The following is a 23,394-nucleotide window of genomic DNA, read 5'->3' on the forward strand; positions in this document are numbered from 1 at the left end:
TCATGAATATTTCAGTCTAGACAGATTTAATGAAACATATACTGGCTTCATCTATAGGCAAATTTAAATAGAGCCAAGGTAGAAGTATAGATCTATTCCTTGACTTCTGAAGATCAACAAAGACTACATTTAAGACAGGTCTACTAGCGATAGATCACATCTCATGGGAAGAGTGAGATGCTATAAAAACTTCTGTGTTCTGTCTATTGTACTCCTTAAAAGTGTCTGTTTACCACTTAGCTGGATATTGGTAAAAAGGAAACAAAGCATAAGAGCCAATAACCACTACTAGAATCTTATTTTTCTGGATTTAGTGTTTTTTTTTTTTTTTTTTTTTTTTTGTATTAAATACAGAAATTAGGAGAATACACACACACACACACACAAAGAGAATTGCAAAATTGCAAATAGCCCCTTTGACATTTTGGGGTAGGGACAGATTATTAATTTTGGTTCTCTCATCTAGATGAATATAAATCTTACTGATTTTTCTAATTTAAGGGACTATACAAATCCCATTTCTTAGGGCTCTAGATCAGATGTAGCAGTTTAAAACTTCTAAAGGACCAAAACACAAATGTCAGATTGTTTTGAGTTTCTTCTCTTAAGCTGCCAGAAAATTCACATGCCAGTCCTGTGGAACTGGGGAAAACCCCACTATGAAGTGGGGTTTTGTTTGTCGTCTTTTTAAAATCTGACAATTTATCTTACAGTTTATAGGCTTATAAAATATTTCTGGATCACACGTGCTATAACTATTCTACTATACCATATACTGTAGGTATAATCCTAAAATATAAGTGTAACGTCAGTACCCATTTAGATACTTACTGGAAAAAAGCAAACAAACAAAAAACATTATTTTATGGCACAATACAATTCTAAACTTTGTGTTGAAAACTAGATTCAAAGCATACAGTAGAGATATTTATAGATGAAGAAGGTGATATTTGCTCATATGCTCATTGTATTGGTAGTCTGCATGGTCACACTGATGGTAAGCTTCAGCTGTAACCAACAGATGAGTCTCCTAGAAAGCTGAAACATGTCTGTACGTACCTTTAACAACAGAGACAGGCTAAATCCTTTGTGACGATCAGAACTCTGAAAACTTGCACTTTCCTTCCTGCTTTAAAAAGTCTCTTGTGGCTGTAGCTCGTGTTCTAGGATTTGAACAATTATTCTGGCAAAGAAATAATTCTGAGAAGGCTTCTTCCGTAACCCTGTGCTGACTTGACAATCCAGACCTTGAGGGTAATCATTTAATTTTGCTTGTTCAATTAAATACAGTACTGGCAGGAAAAGCCCCATACTGCAACATCTGGTATACTTTATCATGAAGTGGTGTTCATACCTTTGAAGTGTTTGAAATATCTAACAAAATAAAACTTATCTTAGTTGTCTATTAGCAGTACTGGTAATTTTCTTCTTTAAAGGAAAAGTAATTACTGAGCAGCTTTTACATCTGTAAAGTACTTATTTAAGTGTCTTTTGCATGTGTGTGGAGGCTTTTTAAGTGTGGTGTCTGAATCAGTGTTGAGGGATATGCATTGAGAACATCTTCTGAAAGCCTTTCAGGCATGGCTGAAGGATTGAAGTTCAACTGGGGTTGGAAGTAAAAATGTAGAGCGCAACATATTTGAATATTAAGTTAATTCTGCTAATGGTATAATTTAGCACAACTTTTTTTGTGTTTAACTGACCTTATGTCAGGTAAACATCTTATCTAGTTATTTCCTATTACAAAAGTGGTCAATCATTCTATTAAATCCTATTGTATGTTGTGGATAGCTTATTTTTCTTTACTAATAGGTTCTTCCCATGTGAAGGAGAAACGAAGACATCGATCTCACAAGTTTTTGCTTCTCAAGGTTGGAAAACCTATGAGAAAAACATTCGTTTCACAAGCAAGTGCATCAATGCAACAGTATGCTCAGAGAGATAAAAAACATGAGTACTGGTTTGCTGTTCCACAAGAAAGGTAAGAAAGGTAGACTAGAAAAAAAATATGAAAGTTTCCTCTGTGTATTTTGGGTTTTTCCCTACCCAATTCTTTTGGTGTCTGTCTATAAAGAAATAGAGCCCAGGGTATTGATGATTGGCTTTACTTAATGCCTGAATACCTCATTACCATATTGAAGTTTTCCTTCGTTATTTGCAGGTTCAGTCAATAGTCTCTCATTATTTGGGCTTTTGTAGCAAGTAAAAATCAAACATTCATGTAAATGGGGTCTGATGAAAGAAGTGAGTTCTGCAGGGAAGGATATATTTATTTTTTTTTTAATTGCCGTTATCTGTGCTTCCCATTGCTTGGAAAAAATATTTCTCTCTAGAGCTCTGAGTTGAATAGAATTAGCTGGGGTACTTCTGTTTTATCGTTATGGAACAAAAATATTTTCTAGGAAGCAACTTAAACACATCTACTGGAAAAAATGTCTAAATTAGCTGCAGTGACATGAGATGTCCATGCTCACTAGTAAAGTCTTGCATTTCTTAAATGATCTTTGCTACTAGTAAACTGTGACTTATTTTCAACTTGAAAATGTGATTTTTTTTCCTAAGGTATTGGAGTTTATTATGACAGAAGAGATAAAATAAATAAATAAATAAATAAAAAGCAACCCAAACAAAAAGCAATTATCAGATGTCATCTTGTATAAATACCTACACACAATGATGAAGTCACTTTTCCATCTTTTCTTTTGAGCTGAATGGCATAGAATGTCCAGTTGGGGCACTGCAGTTGAGGACAGATATCGATCAATTGGAGAGAGTCCAGAGGAAAGAAGCAAGACTAATTAATGCCTAGAAAGTGTAACATATAAGGAAAATTAGAAGTAAGTGGGGTTCTTTAATCTAAAGGAGAAAAGGTTGATTACAAACACAAAAATCATTTCATACTTAAAAGTTGGCTGCAATGAGAAAGGCAGTAGTCTTTCTTCATGTCCATTGTGAATGGAGACATGTAACACACTGAAATGACGTCAAAATACTTGAGTTTTTCAGCAGAGAGAACTGAATCTAGCACATTACTAATCTGGTTTTAAAATCACCCTCACTACCCTCAAGTGGTATAGATTTTTTCCATTTCTTGACAGATGGTAAAAATATGTCTTTGGAGAAAGCAGAATGTGTCACCTATTTCAGAAGTAGTTCTTAGCTGACAGTCTCTGACCTCCTTGGTAATGACTCCACCCATACGTGGTTTCTCTCTCTAACTGTATGGCAGATCAGTGATTTGTTTTTTATCCATACAGTGTGTACAATGTACACTAAAAGGTTGCATGTGGGCAGATTTTTTCAGTGTTTAACTTGTTTAGTGCTACTCTGCATAGGTCAAACTATTTAGTGTCAAGATAGGTGAAAGAAAACTAGTGATAAGAAATAATGCAGGATTGTGAGATAACTACTTTTCTATTTCATTGTTCGTAATCTCAAGTAAGCCTATCAGGGAAGGAATGTTCTGGAGTTTCTTAAACATTATTTTTTTTTAATTATTATTTTTTAACTGCTGTTACTATGAATTTAAAGCTGTTTTAATAGCAGAAGGCCTTGCTTTCATTTTTTATTTTTCCTACTTCTTGTAGGACATTTGAAATGGATACATCAGTGCATGAGGAACCTGAAGCTTCCCTTTCTGACTTTGTCATAGAATTTGTTAAGCCTTATGCATCTGAAATGTTTTCTCTTTTACTGTCAGAGAACAATTTATCTTTTTCCTTTTATCAGTGTTATCTGGAAACCTTTAATTTTAACAAGGGAGCTGTCTTTGAATAACTGACCATGTTCAGAGGCTTTTAATACGTACCCATGTTACATATCCTTTTAGACGGCTGCACAGGCAAATTATAGCTGCATTTTTTGAGGCTTTGCTGCCATGTATTTTTTGCTATTCCAGTTTTATAGGTCTTTAGTAAGAAAGGAGGGGGAAAATGTCCAAAGATTTTTCTTCACACTAATCCAGTGTGCAGACCAACTGTAACAAATACCTCTGAAGAGAGACATGGGAATACCCAAACTCTAGAATTTGTGTCACTAGTCACTTAGCTCTAAAGCTGTCTCTTCCACGATGAGATAAGTGCAATGAATCCAGTAGTTCTTTTTTCTAAATGCTCTGTGTCCATTTGGGAAATAATTAAGCAACATAGACTGGCACCTGTCTAAAGAACTTTCTTCTGGGAATTTGTGCATTTTGTTTTTCCAAACTGGAAAACCATACCATTTGTGGCAGGTAACTTAAAGGGAGGTAACTTAAATATTGGGTATTTACTGCAGTGCTACAGACCCGGTAGCCTCTAGTTTCATCTAGTTATGTATATGCACATTTTCAGCCTTACTTTCTCACATAAGTAGAGATTCTCAGTCTATGTGACTTTGGTTACATTTCTAGAAGTCTTAAGCTCTTCTTTGAGGGTAGAGAAAACAGACATACAGACTTCTTTTAAAATCCTGTTTGTGTTTATATTTCATGTACTTTTAAAATAATATGAAAAATATCTTAAAACTTTATTTTGGAAGTTATTTCAACTGGAATACTGTTTCCAATTGGATGGTAATGGTTGGAAGGTCTGTGCTCTTATATGAGAACAGCTAGTCACTTGCCAGTTTTTCATTTTCCTCCAGTGTGAGCTTCTTATAATTAATATAAAAACCAAAGCCCCCGCACTATTATAATGGCTAGCTTTTTTCAAATGTATTTCTAGTATTTAATAAAATGTGAAATTGTAAGTATTTTTATTTTAACCCCAGGTATTTCATATTATTTGATACAGCCCAAATGTTTACCATGTTTTTTCTTCTCTGTATCATTACTTGACTTCTCTAGGACAGATCACTTGTATGTCTTCTTTATCCAGTGGAGTCCAGAGCTATATGCAGAGGATACTGGGGAGTCTCTTCGAGAGCCTGGATTTATAGTAGTAAAAAAGAAGGAAGAGCCTGAAACTAGTGAAGAATCTACTACTGAAGATGCTGCTAAAGAGTGGGAGGTAAGGAAGAATGGTGTCACTCTTAATATTTTCATAGGAATATTATTAAGATTAGTTTTAAATATTTTCTCAATAAACGAACAAAGTGTAGTCTGCTTACTGTAATCATGGTTGCTTAATTTATGCCATCCTGATGCTTTGCTCTAACATCAGTTCAGGCAACATTTCACAATTAGAAGTCCGTTTTGTTTGGAGCAAATTGTAAGTTAAAACTTGACTTGAATATGAGTAAAGCAGAGAAGCTTAACTTTGAAGCAGACTATTTGCAGTCAATAAACTTTTTGATTTTCTATCATGCCTGTGTATATAATGTTGAATATTCATTGGTAAGACTCATAACAAGGATAAGAAAAAAAAAAAAAAACAAGGAACATTAATCTATTAATGAAATGTTTTTTCTAATAATCCTATAAATAACTTTCAATTATAATATTTTCATACATAACTTTGCTGTTGCATGGATTTTAGTAATATGCTGCAACTGAAACTATCTTTTTATTTTTTATGATGAACACCTTACTCTCATGTGAATCTGTGTCCACTGTGTTTCTATGGACACATCTTTACATGTCTGTGGTTTTGTTTTTTAGTGTGCATACAACTAAAACCTTGTAGTCTTGTGCATTCAAGTGTCAGTCAAATTTGATTCTTGTCATATATTGTAAAAGTATCCCATCAGCACTGTTTAACTTGAATCTCAGGACAGCAATTGCAGTATATATCTTGATTTTTATTTTTTTCTTTGGTGGAACATGCCAAAATTGAGGAAGTCTATATTTGTGTTCTCTGAAACATTTTTGTATAGTATGAAAGATGAAAAAAAAAAAAAAAAAAATGCAGTAGCCTTAGTTTTCTTCTACTAAAATTTAAACTTTTGGGACTAAGAATTCTGTTTTCAAGCTGTCACTTACTTAGCTGATGTATTAGGCTAGAGCTAAAGAACACTACCTCTGCAGCTAAATAATTGTGTGGAGGAGTTTGCTGATAAATTAATATCATGCATGCCTTCTAAATCTTAAGTTTTTCAGTGTGTATATTGCTCAAGTATTGACACCACTAACTTATTTTGGTATTGGCTCTTGCTCAAAGGCTTTTGATATCTTAAAACCTTGCCTTCTGGAGCACAGAAAACAGACTATCAAGTGATCAATTTTATGGTTCAAGGCACAACATACGTCTTTTAGTGAACTATTCATTTACTCTGTTTTACCCATTTGTACAGAACCATTTTCACAGGAAGTAGCACAATGATTTCTTCAGGATGAAACTTTTTAGGAGTTCTTTCTGAAGATAGCAGAGGCAGTCCTTTTCTTAAATGTGTTAGTTATTTGCTTAAAACAAAACAAAACAAAAAAAATAATTATTTGAGCCTTTATTTACATTTAGCTGGAAACAGTCGTAGAAGACATTTCAAAAGTAGTTATTTCCATCTGTGTTGCATGAAATTATTTTAAGTTTGTTTTTCATAATCTAATCCAGAATTTTTTAATGAAGTTATACATCATACTAACTTTTATATTAAGCAAAGTTGTGCACATACAAGAAATATGCTGGTGTCATCTTCTAGGCATTTTAATTTGCGTAGTAAGACTTCTCTTACTCGACTTACAGCACAAATCTGAAAGCTGTTTAGAAATTAACTTTCCTAATCGGAAATGCTTGACAGTATCAGAGTTACAGTGGTTTTTAACACACGTGCTAGAAAATGTCAGCAGACACAGAATTGTAGCTGTTGTCATGCCCATTATTCCCATTGAATTTCATTGTTTTCAGTCAATGCACTTCCTTTAACCCAGGAAGCTTTTACTGTCAGCTCTTCATCCAGATTTCATGCAAGATAGCAGGTAAACAGCATCACTGAAACTTTTTGATTTTACTGCAAGTTTTGGAGGATAATGGGATGAAAAATAGACTGCCTTGTTCAGAACATACTGGTGAGAAAACTCAGGGTGGAACAGAAATGAAAAACAAAATCTTGATTTATACATGTATGGCAAGGAACTCTTGATTTACTAGAAGAGAAAGCTGGTGGAATAGCTTGCTTTTCCAAAAAGTGTACATTCTTTCTGCTTTTGCTGTCCAATATGATAAGACTAGAGAAGCAGGGAAGAGGAGTAGTTGTTAACCCAGGTGTTGTGCTCTGAGATGGTCATCAGCTTTTGCTTCTATGCTTGGTAGTCCTATATTCACACATTCAGCTGCAGCTTTTTATCAAGAGACTTTAAGTACTGTGATTTCTTTGGAAAAAGAATTTCGGGAAGAAAAGGATAAAGTGAAAGCAAAGACCAATACCATAAAAAAAAGTGCATAAAAAAGCATGTGCTTTCATCTACTTTCCTCTATCTGCACATAGTTTTTTGTATCAACCTTTTCCCTGAAGTAATTTAGTAGGTACAATCTCTGATCTAGCAGAAAGAAAGTCAAGACTCCTGCAATCAGATAAAACATGTTTTTATCAGATAACTACATTGCACGAAGTATTCAAAAGAAAAACACTTCAGAAATTACACTGTTGGGTTCTTGATTGGTGTTATCCCCATCAACTTACCTCAAGTCTCTTTTTTAACTTTCTTGTGTTCAAGTGAATGTGTATATTCATCAGGGAAGAGGGTGTTGTTTTTTTTTGGTTTTTTTTTTTTGGTGGGGGATAGGGGAGGATATTCTATCTGTACTGAGCCATGGAGATTTAAGGCTGTATTTATCGTGGCAATATTTTTTTATTTTTTGTTTAGAGTGTAGTGATTCAAGTGCTAGTGGTTCTCTCCATCTGTTAGCACAAAGAATTATTAGTATTTGGAAGACTGTTGATAAACAAAGTTTTTTTCCAAAATGCATTTTGTTCTTACATCTAAACGTAACCAGCTTTGAAAGCAAACTGAGCGTTTCTGTTGAGCTGCAACTCAGAAGCAACTTTTGTTGGTACTTAATGGTGTATTTGTTTTGTTTTCTTTTTAAGTTTTATATAATGTTGTTGTGGTTTATCCAAGCTGGCAGCTAAGCAGGACAAATATAAATATGTGTAGGAATTAATGAAGTAGTAATGAATTAAGGTACTTGCTCTTACTTGCTGATGCCTTAATATCATTTTGGTGCCAATAATAGTGCTGTAAATGTTAAGGACTGGTCTTAAGCTTGAAGAATCTAGAGATGAGTGGAGAGGAAAAATTGTTTGAAATGTGCAGTCTCCAAAGCCTGGCTCAGAAATGAGTTTTCAAGTCGTGCAACTACTTTGTTATTTCTATTAAAAAAAAAACAAAACAAAAAACTGCTAATAGTTTCATATGGCTGCGTGAGAGCTTGTCTTCCTGAAAGATGTGTTGTTGACATTCACTGTAAAGAATAATGAATGTGTTTGGTTTTTTTTAGCATTGTGTATACAATTCATTAAAAAAAAAAAAAAAACGGAGTGCGTGTTACAGTCTATATTTGGTCGTATAATCTTCGCTCAAGTTGTTTTAAGATGTACATTACCTACTATACATCATATCTGTAAGTTTTCTTGAGGATTTCTGCAACTTTTCTGGTTTGGCAGTCTGATTCTTGTATGCCAGAAACTCCAGTTCTACTATCTGTTACCTAGCATGGGTTTTAAAATCTTGACAGATTTGTTTCTACTGCTGCATTTCCTATATGAAATGGCAGGCAGCAGTTTGAAGTTGACTGGAGGAAAAAGACTTGGAAAACAAGTATGCATGTAAAATATTTTTAACCATATTAGGGTTCTAGTGCAGAGTTGGAGTGCTTACATTCCACTGAACTTGTATGCATTTCAAGATGCTGCTTGTGAAAGTTGCTGATAAACTCAAATATTTTTCTTTGAAAGTGAGGCATAAATAAGGCCCCATCTGCCGAGACCTTTAAGGGATCAATGAATCATATTTGGAGAGAACAGTCAACTGAAGCTAACTTTCAAGAAAAGGTTTTAACGCTTCTGGTATTGCTAGATAAAAAGGAAATCCCTATGTTTTTAGAACATAGAGCAAGGAGGAAGGCATTCGAAGGGAAACGACTGAAATGATTATTTGAGTAAGAAAGGGTGCATAAAGGAGAAATTATGTGATTTGTGTTTTCCTGTTTTTACTATACAATTTTTGTACGTTTTCTTTATATCTAACTAAAAGACTAATTGATCTCTTCAGAGGTTTCTAGATTTGATTCTGAAACAGTATATATGTGAGGTACCACAATTAAGTGCGTGTCATTATGCAATATTGGAAATACAGGACTTATGCTGAAAAATCAGATCTCTGGTCATCAACCAGAGTACGGACACAAAATAAAATTACTACAGACAGAGATGAATATTTGTAAGATGTTGAAGACACTTCATTTTATGCAGTTGTGAAGAAATCACTTAAGGAAACTGGTTCCTATTTAAGTCTTAGATCCATTAAGTAAACAGAAGAATTACTCTATAATAGAACAGTGGATTGGATAAAGTGTTGATTTCCTTCACATATTTCCCCCTGTCATCAGGTGTCATTAATTGCTATTATCCAAGATAGTCATGCTTCAGATCTATATAAATCTAAATACTAAATAAGAATCCTGAAAACAGGAAGCTCATTGTCAGAGAACTTGAAAGCTCTTCTTACAGTAGTTGGTAACTGGCTCAGTTTTAGAAAATACAGAAAGCCCGTCTGATTTGAAGCCGTCTAGATGTCAGCTTTCAAAGTGAAGCATGAGTTGACAGATGTTTGCAGCCAGTTTTCCCAGTTTCCTGATTGTTTTGGATGTGTTCTAGTCTTGCATTTCACAATCATTACCTCTAAATGGAGTGTTCAGAAATTCTGTTTGTGTTTTTGTAGAAGAATGATGGTCACAAATAGTGATTGTCCCTGGGTCAGACAATAGATTTTCAGTATTTTCAGGTTTGGAATATTGGATATAGGTGCTTAAGTTTTCTACTGGATCTGGACTGTACCCTATAACACTACTATACTAAAATGAATCTTTCTCTTTCTGTATGCATTGCTCTTTCCTTAAATAGGGCTTACATTTTTGTATACTTAATAGTATTTTTCCTATGAATTTGTTTTAGCTCCCTGCCCTATATTTTGAGTGAAATAGCTGCCTGCTATGTCTTACATTTTAAAATGTGGTGTGATCATATGATGCCTGCCACTAACAGTCCTCAAAATAGGAGTATTTTCGCAATGTTTCTTGAAATGCTGTCTCTTAGTCATCTAACTACTATACACAATACACTCTCATAGTGTGGTTTTATGTTATGTGTTGTCTGTTTGGAAATTACAGGTATGTCACTATGCATGAGTCACTAAAAAGCATATTTAATAGGCTTTGCACTTGGTCTGGACAATGAGATTCTTACGAACTTCTGCAGTTGTGCAATACTAAAAGCGTTGAATTATTTTTTGTGATTGAAGAGGCTGGTGGCCATAAACATAATGTGATGCCTTTCCGAAGGACAAGTAGCTCTTGTTCTTGCTTTTGCAATTAGTTTGAATAAATATTGTAAAAATCTCAACTTCATGCTTAGGACACTTTTTTTCCTTACAATTTATATTCTCTAATCTATTCTGAAACCCCTTATAATTTGTAAGGGAAAATTTGGATGTAATTCAGTACATAAAACTGTCCTTCAGTAATTGGAATCATTTATGTGGAATTGTAACTGATAGTTATTTCATGTATCTGTTAGAAAGAACTAGGATAGTCTCTCTTATGAGACGTGAAGCAGAATCATGCAACTAAAAATCTTGTGCTTTTGTGACTCTGGCTTTCAGAGTGCCTCTGGAAATCCAGAGGAAATCTTTGGATGGGGAAATGCCTTCTTATTTTTTCCTAAGCTGTTGAAAGGAAACAAGGGATAACTTCTTAAATTAGACTTCCTTTCTTAAGAAAACACTATCAGCCAACTAAGAAGCTGTGCCATTCCTTGTTGTGCAGGATACCACCAAAGCTGGCTATTGTGTTGTTTGGTGTGTTTTGTGTAGGCAGAAAGGGAGAAAAATCAGACCTCAGTTAACCATAATCCCATATCAGCTTTACATGTTAGTTCATGCACTGAAACACCTTTGTTGCCATAACTTTTTGCAAAGATCTGCTTGTTCTAGAACAAAAGTAGTTATTTTACTTAGGTATTTACCAATACCTGCTTTATTTTTTTAATGGCACTAACTTCATTGTTTCTGAACTCAGGACAGTTTCTGCAGTCATCTGAGAGGCTTTTTTTTTGTACAAAGTAGAACCTGCCTACCTCCTATTAAAGAAGATAAATCAGACCTCTTAATTCAGCTATATTCTGTATGTCTTCTATTATGAAAATTGTAAACTGCCTTTCTTTCACCTAGCAGAATCTCTGCAAAAGATCAAGCAACTGAGTTAGGTGCCTTTGTAATTCTGAAGTTCTTGAACACTTGTGCATAAAAACTGTAATCATTGAAATACACCTGTTTGATGTTAGTAAGTAGCAACCCCATCTCTTTAATATATACATATAAAAGTAGATATGTCACTGAAAGTGAAATTAATGTCATTGTTTATTGATTTTTGTTTTTGTTCCCAGACAAGGCAATACAACATCATAAAAACAAGCTTTCAGCTCGTCAGTCAGAAATGCAAATGACTTGTGCATTGCATTGAGGCACTTAAAGTCATCCAGTCTGGTTCCTGTGATTTGTATGTTTTGCTCAATTTTCAGGATTGCTTCTGGAATTAAAGTATTAAATTCTAGAAACAATCTTATTTCATGGGTATGCCTCATACAATCTTCCCAGGAATTGCTTGGGGATGTTTAGCTTATCTTCAGGGTAACACACGTGTGGCTTTTCATCATGAAACATGGTCCCCTACAAAGCAGCATACTGTGGAAATTAACAGGAATTGCTAAAACAAGCAATTCCTTCCCAAAAAAATGCTCCCCAGTATCTCTCAGGACTAACCTTGTTCACTTAAGAGGAGTCTTTTTTACTAATGTAATATTGATTAAAAAATGTGTGCATGTTAAATACAGGGATTGTGAAATTCAACATCTCAACTTTTCTGTCTCTTTGGTAGTAAGAGGTTGTGTTAGCTACAGAGAGAAACAGAGTGACGCCATCTAGCCAGACTGCAATGATGTTTCACACCCTGTATCCTGTTTTTTTCCTACACAAGTTTATGAGGAGTTGCTGTAGTTGTTATCCTGTTTCTAGATTATGAGATCTTGTAAATTGGTAACTTTAAATGTGATATGGCAAAGCTATAAACTGACCTGGAGTGAAAATAAGACATTTCATAAATGGTGTTGGTTTATACTCACATTTTTCTGTTACTTTTTAATTTAGGACAGATTGGTTTATTAGGAAAACCAGCATTGTGTACAACAATTGCTGAAAGGCCTATTTGCTTCTGGCTTGAACGTTGATTGTATAGAGATGTTTGGCTTAGTTACAAACTAACAATGACAATAACAAGATTAATATTCAGTGTAATTGGATGCACTTTGTTTTGTTCTGTTGTCTAGGTAGCAAATAGACCTGCTCTTAAATGCGTGCTGCTGTTCTGCAGTTATGTTAGGTCTGAGTTAATATTCCGTCTGTCTGGAATCTTATTAATTATGAACTTATGAAGGAATGTATTAACAAGATGAGTTTCTGATTCAATTTATCAGATCAGCAGTATAACCCACAAATGCAGAAAAGAATAAAAGGAAAGTTTATTTTTGTCTTTAATTAGGAGATGCTCTGAGGTTCTGAGATCCCTGGATGGCCTTTTTTTTTGTCTAACATAAATTTGTCTTCCACCAGTCTGGAAAAAGTGTTAAGGGGCTGGGTGGAGATCAAGAATCACAAGAGAAAGCTTTGGTCACTCTTATTACTATTTCATGATGATGATGCTATCCTGACCTGCCTTCCCCCTCCAACAGATACTCTCAGCTACAGGGCAGCTCCCAGTTTGGGAGTTGCTGCTGCTGCTGGAAGCCTGAACAACAAAACAGATGGGCAGGAGGTCTGATTTGAAAAAGTTACTACTGCATTTATTCCCATTAAACTTTGCAAATATAATTAGGTGGAAAAAACAGGTTTTCAGATCTCACCAAGCAAGTTTATGGCTCTCCTCTTTTGAGCAAATTTTAAAAATCCTTCTGAGAAGCTCTGGGTGGGAGCCACTTTAACTAGAAGCTGGAAGCATCCTAGTAAGTTGAGTTAAGATTTAAAATATACGTTCAGTGTACTAGAATAAAAAATTATATGATGGCCTAAATTCCTAGGTAATTCCTCCCCCCCCTTCCCCAGTTTTGGAAAAGCTGTGTGTTGGCTACTGTTTGGGAAGAACTTGGGTTTCTTTTTTTTATTTATTTTAATTTTTTGGGGGAGGGAGGAGGGAAGGGAGGAAAACAATGCTAAAATAAGCTGAGGGGGAGTTAGTTATGTGGCTAGCTTTCTCTTTTGGTTCAGAAGATGCATCTCAACAGTTTGAAATAGATTTTCTGCATACTTTCCATTCCTTTGAGTTTGGCCTGGCTGATTTATTTTTGTAGCTGTTCTTGTATTTATTGCAATTATCTCATCTGAAGCAGTTTTAATTAAGTCTATGCAGTGCGTTTGTTGCTTTACTTCAGTATTGGCTCTTATTGATTTTAAAAACATAATAAATGGGTGTATGGTTTGTTTGAATCTTACACTAGATACACAGTCAGTATGTTATTGTATGAGTTTCCCAATTTTCAGTTTTGAATGGGCCACTGATAAAAATGTTCATAAGAGAATTGCTAAGAAGAAAGCTAAGTCAGAACAAATTGATTTTCAGAGTTACCAGCTCCTAAGAAAGCTTTTATGGAGAAGAAACACTTTATCATTCTGAATTACATTGTTAGACACTAGAGCAAGGTGAGGAATTTCAGTGGGGTTTGCTGTGTACTTGAGCTCTGCTGCTGGTTTCCTCTGCTTAGGCATCTTGGTTTTTAGATCGGTGCAATAGCAGAAGTGATCAGTGTTTAATGTTATGCTGCTGCTTGTCACTGCCTCTGCTTATTCAATATTTTAATCTAGAACTAGGAGCACTGGGTGTTTTGGGGAGGGGGAATAAAGCCTGCAAGTGCTACTACAAGGAAGTTCTCAAAGGGGTGCATGCTGCACATATTACTGCTGAACACACCTGATTAGATAAACATTCCTTCCTTAAGGAAAAAAGAAATAAAACATGATTCTGAGAAATGTGGAGAGTATTGCATCCTGAATGCTTTAACCTTTAATATATTACATATACACACACATTTATGGATTACTGACCATTATTTAACCAGTCCTGGACTCTAAGAAAAAAAATGAGTCTATACAGACTTATGAGCAATAGAAAGACAAACTTATTTTACTATGGAGTGCAAATTTGTTAATGAATATTAGAATAACAATTTCACAAGCAGCTCTTTATTTTGTATTTTTAAGTACTGCATACAAAAAAAAATGAAGTTCTGTATCTTTAAATATTCTAGCCTTTTCAACAAACTCGTGCTCTGCAACCACCCTTGAATACAGGAAACCTTTCTTCTTCTCTACCGTCATCATTTGGGATGCAACCCCCCTACTGTACACTTGTTCATTTGTTCCCAGCCACGTCAGTCAAATCTGTGCCTCTAGCAGCCTATCCTGTCACCATTGTGGGGCTCTGTCTGTGCCTGGAACTGACAGCAGGTAGAGAGAATGCTTTCAAACAGCCTTGAATGATTTTTAGTCTCGTTTTATTTTTAGAAGGGAAATGTCTCGGCTCTGGTATGGGAAGAAGGGAGGAAAGCATCAGCCAGTTAATCATAAATATGCTCTGGTAATTTTCAGCACAGTATGTTCATTTCTGGTATTGCATTCTCTTAACGGTATGGTGCATAGGCAGTTTCTGGAAGTTTAAATTTTGAATGTGTGAACAGGATGCTAAGTCAGATTTTCGCAGTTTTCATGTACATAATTTAATTCCTCATATTTCATTGGTACTAGTTAAGAGAAACTACTTTGAAGGTTACGGAATTTTAGTAGTTTGAGTGTTATTGGTTTTTATTTTTTCCCCTTTTGGAGTAATTCATCTTATTTCAGCAACAATTTGCTTTATAGCTAAATATATTGAACAGTAGATTCCATTGACATTTACTTAGAAAGCTATAAATCCAAGCTGCTATTTGGTTATAGCTTCTCAGAAGTCATTCAACCATATGAAGATCTTCTAACAGTTCTGAATTGATGGAGAAAAGTGCTGTAGTCCCATGACCCTCTCATACATTTATAAAAAAGGGGAGTGAGGACATGCCACTGTTTTTACAGTTCACTAAATCTATGGAATTAACTATTTGTACTGCATTGTTTACCCCAGAAAGGCTTAAATTTGTATAATAATAATAAAATAGTTCTCAGTGAGACTTGCAAAACAGTAGCAACTTGGGAATAGGGAGGAAGCGATCTTGACAATATACTTGTTGTGCTGTACCAGACAGCAGATCTGGAGATACATAATTCAGATTCTGATAAGCTTTTCACCTTCTTTGTAAGAGTTGCAGATCTCTGGTTTCTGGTGCATGTGTCTTTTGGAGGTGCTATTGACTTCTCTTTTTTATTTTTATTTTTGTCTTTATTTGTAATCAGGTTACTTGCAGAATATTAAATCATGTCAAATGGCAATGATTGTTTCTCTAAATGCATTCCTGACTAGGAAAATTTTTCTGAAAGAATAGGCTCTTACTTTTCTATAGAATAGAGGTACAATAGCTGAATTAACTCAAACGTAATTCAAGCATACCTTTTACACTGCTGCAGGGTATCTGGAGGTTAACAAGGGTATTATTTAATTATAGATATGGATGCTTCTTGCCCAGCTTATTTAAAAAAAAAAAAAGTTTTATTCTTTGTTACAAGTATTTCCTTTAGGACCAACGTTTCATGTTAGCCAGAGTCCAACTACTCTAAAGCAATAGTAACTGACTTGTATGGAGAGGTTAAACTTTGAGAACCTTTCCTATGGAGAGGTTGACAATATAAGGAGAATTTTTCTTTGCTAGAAAACAGTTTTTTTCATGTATAAAACAAGTCTGATCAGAAAAAGGGGTGTAGAAATAACTACAGAATGAATATATCTTACAAATCTTATTATATCAACAAGTTACTCTGTATTTTTTTCCCTTCAATGAATGATCATAAAGCTAATGTGCCAGTGTAACCTTCGTATGGAAAAGAGAGGAGGAGTGTTGGAACCATTACTTGTGTTATGTGAGACAGTGGGAAGCATGTTAGACTGGCAGCAAATGTGAAGTATAGGTTTTTGACTAAATGTTTTGTTTGTTCATCTGAAATTCAGATGAAGACACAGCTGACGTGAAATAACATATCATTCTGTTTGGTCCAGCAACTATAATAAAAGTATGAATTAGGTATAAGTCATCTGGGTTTATTTACCTACAAGGTCTTTAGTATACGTGATAGAGTAAACTTAGACCAGGCATTTAAGGTATCTGATGCTTTCCTAGGGTGAGAAATCAGTCTTAATGACCAACCAAAGCATCATGCTCCCACTTCAAAATATGCTTCCCAATTTTTAGTAAATCTCTTTGGTACTAACTCTTCATTGTACTGCAATAGAAGCTATGATGTTAAGTTTCTAGAATGTTAGAAATGTAGGCAGCCATTCTTCTGTAAAAGCACTTCAGACAAAGGACACCAGGCAATACAAGAGAACAAAAGGTGAATTTGCTGCCTTTGGGAAATGCCTGTCATGGCTGGAATGCTTTGCAGTGTTTCTATAGGGGATGCAGCCAAAGGGGATAAAACCACTAAAACCTTACCTTTGTCTTTTATATTCTGAAAATACAATGCAAAGGGTATTAAAATAATTCTAGTTTTAATGGTTTGAATGTCTTGACTTGCACAAATTCTGAGATTCTTCATAGAATCATAGAATACCCCCAGTTCGAAGGGACCCACAAGGATCCAACTCCTGGCTCCACAGAATGTCTACCAAAAATTCAGACCATATGACTGAGAACATTGTCCAAACACTTCTTAAACTCCAGCAGGCTTGGTGTGTTCTTGATGTGTTAGCAATAAGTTGCTAAGCTGATGGTGTAGTTCTTTGGCTATGTTTAGGTTCTGGGGATGTGTTTATAAGAGTATACACGTGAAAGATGAGAAGTTAGTGCTCACCGCTATGGGTACCAGAACCAGATTGCATTAATCCAATAATACTGCTACAAAGATCTTCAGAAGGCAGTTTTCCATGCTCAGTTTTATTAGTTATAGTAGTGAACTGATCTGAGTATATTGGGGGGAAAAAAAAAAAAAAAAGAGTGCAATCCAGTACTTTCTTATAGTGATTATTGCCTTGAACCTTGTCCTGATCAGGTGTGTGCCATACCCAGTGTCCTAACTTAGAGTACGTGTATTAATACTTGTGAAATATGCGATTTATCTGCTACTGAACTCACTACAAGTGCAGTTCAGTAGCAGATAAAGATTTGAAAAGGTTGTTTGTAAATTGAAAGAAAATAAGTGGGTATTAGAGGCTTATATTTTGTGTGCATTTAATGGTCTATGCAATCCAAAGTTGATTCCATAGCTTTTCTGATGAAAAAGGGCAAAGCTTTCCACAACTAGGGTGGGATTCAGTTATCTACTTCTAAGCATGTATGACATATTATAATACACTTTGTTCTCACACCTGAGAGGATATCTCCATGGCATGATCAGATTTTATATTTATACTTGGGGGTCAGTTTTGTGACTGGCACTGTTTGTCATCTTTGTTGGTGACGTGGATGGTGAGATCGAGTGCACCCTCAGCAAGTTTAGTGATGACACCACGCTGCATGGTGCGGTTGACATGCAGGAGGGATGGGATGCCATCCAGAGGGGTCTGGGCAGGCCTGAGAGGTTGGGCCTGTGTGAGCCTCTGAGGTTCACACAGGCCCACAAAGCCAAGAGTGAGGTCCTGCACCTGGGTTTGGGCAATCCCAAGCACAAATACAGGCTGGGTGGAGAATGGGTTGAGAGCAGCCCTGAGGAGAAGGACCTGGGGGTGTGTTGGTTGGTGAGCTCAGCATGAGCTGGCAATGTGTGCTTACAGCTCAGGAAGCCAACCATACCCTGGGCTGCACCAAAAGCAGTGTGGCCAGCAGAGCAAGGAAGGTGATTGTCCCCCTCTGCTCTGCTCTTCTGAGACCCCACCTGGAGCTCTGCGTTCAGCCCTGGGGCCCTCAGCACAAGGAAGAAATGGGCCTAGAAAAGCAGGTAGACTTAGAATAGCTGTTAGGAAGAAATTCTTCACTCAGAGGGTGGTGAGGCACTGGACCAGGTTGCCCAGAGAAGCTGTGGATGCCCCATCCCTGGAAGTGTTCAAGACCAGGCTGGATGGGACTTTGGACAACCTGGTCTGGTGGGAGATGTCCCTGCCCATGGCAGGGAGGTTAGAGTTGGATGATCTTCAAGGTTTCTTCCAACCAAAACCATTCTACAGTTCTGGAATGGCAGCTTGAGGTCAGGTACTGGGTGCTTTGGTTTAGATAACTGAAACTCTGGTTTCTTTTACTTGCTTGTTCTGAAACTTCCTTCAATTATTTGCAAGATAAATCAACTGGGTCAGAAGATCTAGGTTTTGTTGGTAATAATGCTAATTTCTTTTCTTAAATTTTAGATTCTTTGACAAAACGAGTCAACTTGCATGACATCTCTAATATTCATAAATCTGATTCTTAACTCTTTGTACAGACATCCTAAGGTTTATTTAATGTTCCTGTTAAGTTTAACTCTTGCTGGCATTATCTTTCTCAAAGTAATGATTTCTAATATCTTAAATAGTTTGTTATAAAGGCTTCGAGAGTTGCTGTAAGCACTGTGTGCTTAAGGCTTTGATTGCATTCTTCTCAAGTGAATTTATTAATTCTGATTATTGTGAAACTTTTAATTTTTCTTCAATACATGTTTATTATGTCAAAGCAGATACTTAACAGTCTGTCCCGTGGTGCTGTGGAGACTGTACTGATCACAAGGCAAATGCTGTTGTCTTGTAAGATACTAAGCTCTTCTGTCACAGCTATGGAAAATATCCTGGTATGCAGAACAGCTCTGAGAGACTGCCAGTTTTAAAGAGAACAGCAGTGCCTGAGAGTTTAGTGGACTGCTGCTATTCTCTGATCCCTCTCCTTTGCCTAAAATGGCTAGCTGTTCCTCTTCATCAGCAGTGACAGGAAGCTGGTTTGGCTGAAAACCACTCCGATGGGTTCACTCTGCAGCCACACCTGCTTCCTGAGCTGACTTGCATGGCCATAGGCAGGTCCAGAGCCATGGTTCTCAGTAACTCTCAAATAGCTGTCCAAAATATTCCAATAGCTCTCAAAAGCTATCGGAATTCAATTTTTTTTTCAATTTATCTGTTTTCTAAACTTTTCCTTTAGCAAAGGGCTTAACTTGCATCTACAGTCATTTCCATCTGTGATCTATATTATGGGTCCTACCTCAGAAGATATATAGGAACGCTTCTGATGGTATGAGCAGGCAAACAGTCTGATAGATGCAGCTAAATTTTTGATATTAGCCTTGGTTTAGTGAAATAGGTACATATATCTGCAAGGAGGCACATGGAAACATTTATGCAGGGATTTTTTTCTCATTAACATAAATTAAATTTGCCTTAGATATTTTTTTTTTCAGAATGATACTTAATGTTTATCTAATGTAGTAATTGTTATGTATTAATACATTATTTTAATGCAGTTAATATATCATAAACACTCCTTTTTGTAACAGAAGACTGCTTCAATATTGCTTCCTTTCAGGCAGTGTCTAAGAATTTTGAGAGGATGCTAAATTTGTCTGAAAAAAGGAACACGAAGTTTTTCTCTTAAAATATTCCCTAACAGCATTTGGTTCATGAATGTACCTTTTATTATCATTGTAACCTATTTGCAGCCTTTATAAAGGGTTTGATACTTTCTTACCTTTCTCCAGTTACTAATGAATTAGTAGTAGACTGATAGTTTGGAGTAACTTGTAAAGGGTTTAATAAAATTACATTGATTTCATTTTTATTTTAATCAAATAACTTGGCACAATTTGTGAAGCATTCTGGAGTCTGTTCACAAAGAAGCTTTCAGTTCACCTGATTTTGAGCAGATGTACTAAGGTTCAGAGTATAATTGTTCAGCTTTCATTCTCTTTCATATTCAGTTAATCATGAGAGTATAGATAACTGATGCTGAAGAAAACTGCTTAGGACTTTTACACCTTCTCCATTCTTACCTTTCAGAAGCACTGTTCAGCTCTGATAAGACAGAGGACATCGTTTCAGCTATTTGTTAGCTCCGAAAGTTCAGCTGTACTTGGTTTGAGAGCAGCAGTTAGACAGTGGTATTAGCAAACGCATCAGGTGCATGTGTTGGTCACTTTACTTCATTAAACTGGTAGAGGTTTCCCTCCTTGATGTAAACAGTGTGCTTTTTTACAGCACTATATTGCAGCTGTATGGAACCAGTGGCTGGAAGTGTTGATGTGTCATTATGCATGTGGCAAACTGTCCTTCAAGGGCATTCAAACAATTGTAACTGGATATTCATGTGGATTGCTAATGGACTAATAAGTTCCATATTAGGATCTATCATTTGTGCTTTGCTTTTTGGGTATGCCAGCATATCTTGCAAGAGGAGGTCCTCTGACATACTTTCAGAAAAGCAGTGTTGCAAAACATGAGTTTCTCTAGAAGGACAATCCTAAGTCCCCTGCTAAGTTGGACAGTTAGCATGTAAACCCTCTTTTTGACTTAACAGCATTAAATATTCAAACTCCTGTATGTTTTACTGAGTGGTTAACTCATAACTGGTATGAAGTCAAGCTGAAAAGCATTCGCACTGGTCATACAACTTATCCCATATTTTCTCAACAGTATTGGTTTAGAATAGAGGCTACAGAATCTCTTTTGTCCTGAAACACTAACTTCCCAGTTGTACATTTTCTTTGCTTCAGTCTGTACCAACCAGTGCCCAATTTAACCATGAGAGATTTAGCTGTCCTTGTCTCTTGCCTTAATTCTTTTTGAAACAGTATATAGCTAGAGAGTCGGCAGAGGGTTCTTCAGGAACACTTTCTGACCCTCAAAGTAAATTTAAGTGTTCAGTAATCTGGATGCTGGCATAGTGAAGAGTGCAGTAAATCACACAGCAATTTCACATAGGTAGGTCTGCACTTTAATCCTGGGCAGAGTACCTAGATCAAGACAATTTGGGGCATACTGGCAACTTCTGTGTAAGGACGTGGTCTGTACTGGAATTTTGATAGCTTTATCCTTTCAAGCTTAATGACTTGAATGCAGAAGAACTTATCTAAATTTTCTCTGGACTTTGCTCAGTATTTGAAAGCCAGCAAGGATGGAGATACTGTGATTTTCCTTGGAACCCTGTGTCAGTCAGTCAATCATCTCCACTGTGGAGAATTATTTCTTTCATCTGATAAGAATTCGCCTTGTTGTGCCTTGTAACTAATGCCTTCCATCCTTTTAGTGCCCAGATTGGAAGCACAACAAAGGAATCAAGTTATTTGTTAGTATTGTCTCTCTTCCAGGCTACACAAACCAGCTCTCTCAGACAGTCCTTGTGTATCATGTTTCCACCCCTAATCATCCCCCCCAGTGGGCTCTGTGCAGTGTGTCAATCTGTCTTGGACTGAAGGGGACAGAAGTAGTCACAACATTGCATGTGCAGCTTCACAAGCTCCCCTAACAGGGGAGTAATCATCTTTCTTGACCTTTGGCATTGCTCTTTCATTTGTCACCTGGAACATGATTAGTCTTCATCTTCACAAGCGGCCACTGTTAAACACTTTGCCTACCGGGACACCAGATCCCACCTCCCCTTGGCCCTTACTCCTTTCCTGCAAAGCTGCTGTCTAGTCAACCAGCCCTCAGCCTGTACTGCCACATGGGGCTGTTCTGGACAAAGGTGGGTCTTTGCTGCTACTCAACTTCAAGCATCTGGAGAGATGAGGGATGTCAGGAGGTTTCTGTTGCGTCATTATCAGCTCTTGCCCTTCCTTCTAGTGTATTGAGGACTTTCCCTAGAGTTTGGTCCTTCCTAAGCTTGCTGAGGGTGCATTTTCAGTGCTACTGAGCAGATTAAACAATACAGAATACTAGTGACTCCTATGGCTTATCAGTGGTTAAACTTTGAATCGCTAGCATCAGCCCTTTGAGCCCAGCAATCCAGGCAATTTTTTGGTTTTGTCTTCATATGCTCAAGACGTAACTGATTTGACTGCAAGGCAGCACAGTGTTAAAAGCCTTTGTGAAATACAGATAAATGGCATCCACTACTGTCTGCCCAAAATGAAAGAATTTTAGTACAAAGAAACATTCTGTACTGAAGACCAGAGTGCAGTATGATGCATATGAAACTGCCCTTGTCTTTCATGGTTTCCATGTATTTCTAACAGTGTGTGAGTGAGAAAGTGAAAGCTCAAAGTGGAATGAGGTAGGAAGTATCTTCTGCAATGATCAGGATAGTAGACAGCCAGTACAGAGGCATGGGGAAGGGAAGAAATAACCAATTTATTTGATGTGGTGAAACTGAATGGAGGACTAATATGGCTATAAAAGAAAATGAAGAAATCTTGATGGAATAGGACACTGCATAAGCAGAGTATAGATAAAACCAAATGTAAAGCACAGGAAGCTTCTAACTAATTAGACTACTACCATTTCAAAACAGCCCTCAGACCTAGCAGAGACAAAATGGTAGCAGTTTTCAAGATACATCTCACTTTATGGATGAACTAGTAGAAGGTAGTTGCCAGTAAGCTTAAAGATGTATCCGATTGCATGACTAAATGAGCTACAGAATCCAGAAATACGTAGTTTTGTCCACTCTAAAGCAAAAATAAATGATGTTGACCTGAACCATAAGCATTTTGTAGGTCATGCACTATAGCTGAACTATTGAGCTACTTTAACACGCTCATTTCAAGCCCAGTTCCCATCTACTGAAACGCATAATGATGAATAGCTAACCTTGAAACATTTGTCCTTTTGGCTTACTCAGAATGCTAGTATGGACTGTATGCTTAAAATAAATACTAGACTTGAGAGGGTGGATCCCTCTATTCCAGGCCTCTAATTTTCTTGTTTGTAGTTTGAAATTCTGTGACATGATTTTTGTGGTGATTGTCACTGCATAGTCACAGACTGTGGTATGCAGGCTTTTGTCCACAAGGCAGATATGAAGGTCCAAGTGTAATGTGACAGTGCATAATGTGTTCAGGATGACAAGGAGATGTTATTATGGATACTTACTCAAATAAATATATGTTTCTTCTAGGTAAGAAATCTGTCAGAATACCTTGTGTGCACTGTTTGAGGTTGTAGGCTTCCCTATGGCATATGAACAGACACGTCAGACTTGCTGACACTCTTAGTGATCTAAGGATTTCGCAAATGAAGGGTTGTG

At 36.4% G+C, this 23,394-nt stretch overlaps 1 protein-coding gene across 3 annotated transcripts in view; it reads left to right on the forward strand.

Annotated features, from left to right (window-relative positions):
- Positions 1-23,394, forward strand: part of OXR1 (oxidation resistance 1) — a 78,257-nt gene that overhangs the window by 40,317 nt on the left and 14,546 nt on the right. For all 3 annotated transcript variants that reach the window (XM_084307008.1, XM_084307009.1, XM_084307010.1), the window contains 2 exons: positions 1,813-1,981; positions 4,826-4,988. In XM_084307008.1, the coding sequence (XP_084163134.1) occupies positions 1,813-1,981; positions 4,826-4,988 (332 nt within the window). The remainder of the gene's footprint in view (positions 1-1,812; positions 1,982-4,825; positions 4,989-23,394) is intronic.

This window comes from Netta rufina (genome assembly GCF_964035555.1).
Source record: "Netta rufina genome assembly, chromosome: 2".
Taxonomy (NCBI): domain Eukaryota; kingdom Metazoa; phylum Chordata; class Aves; order Anseriformes; family Anatidae; genus Netta; species Netta rufina.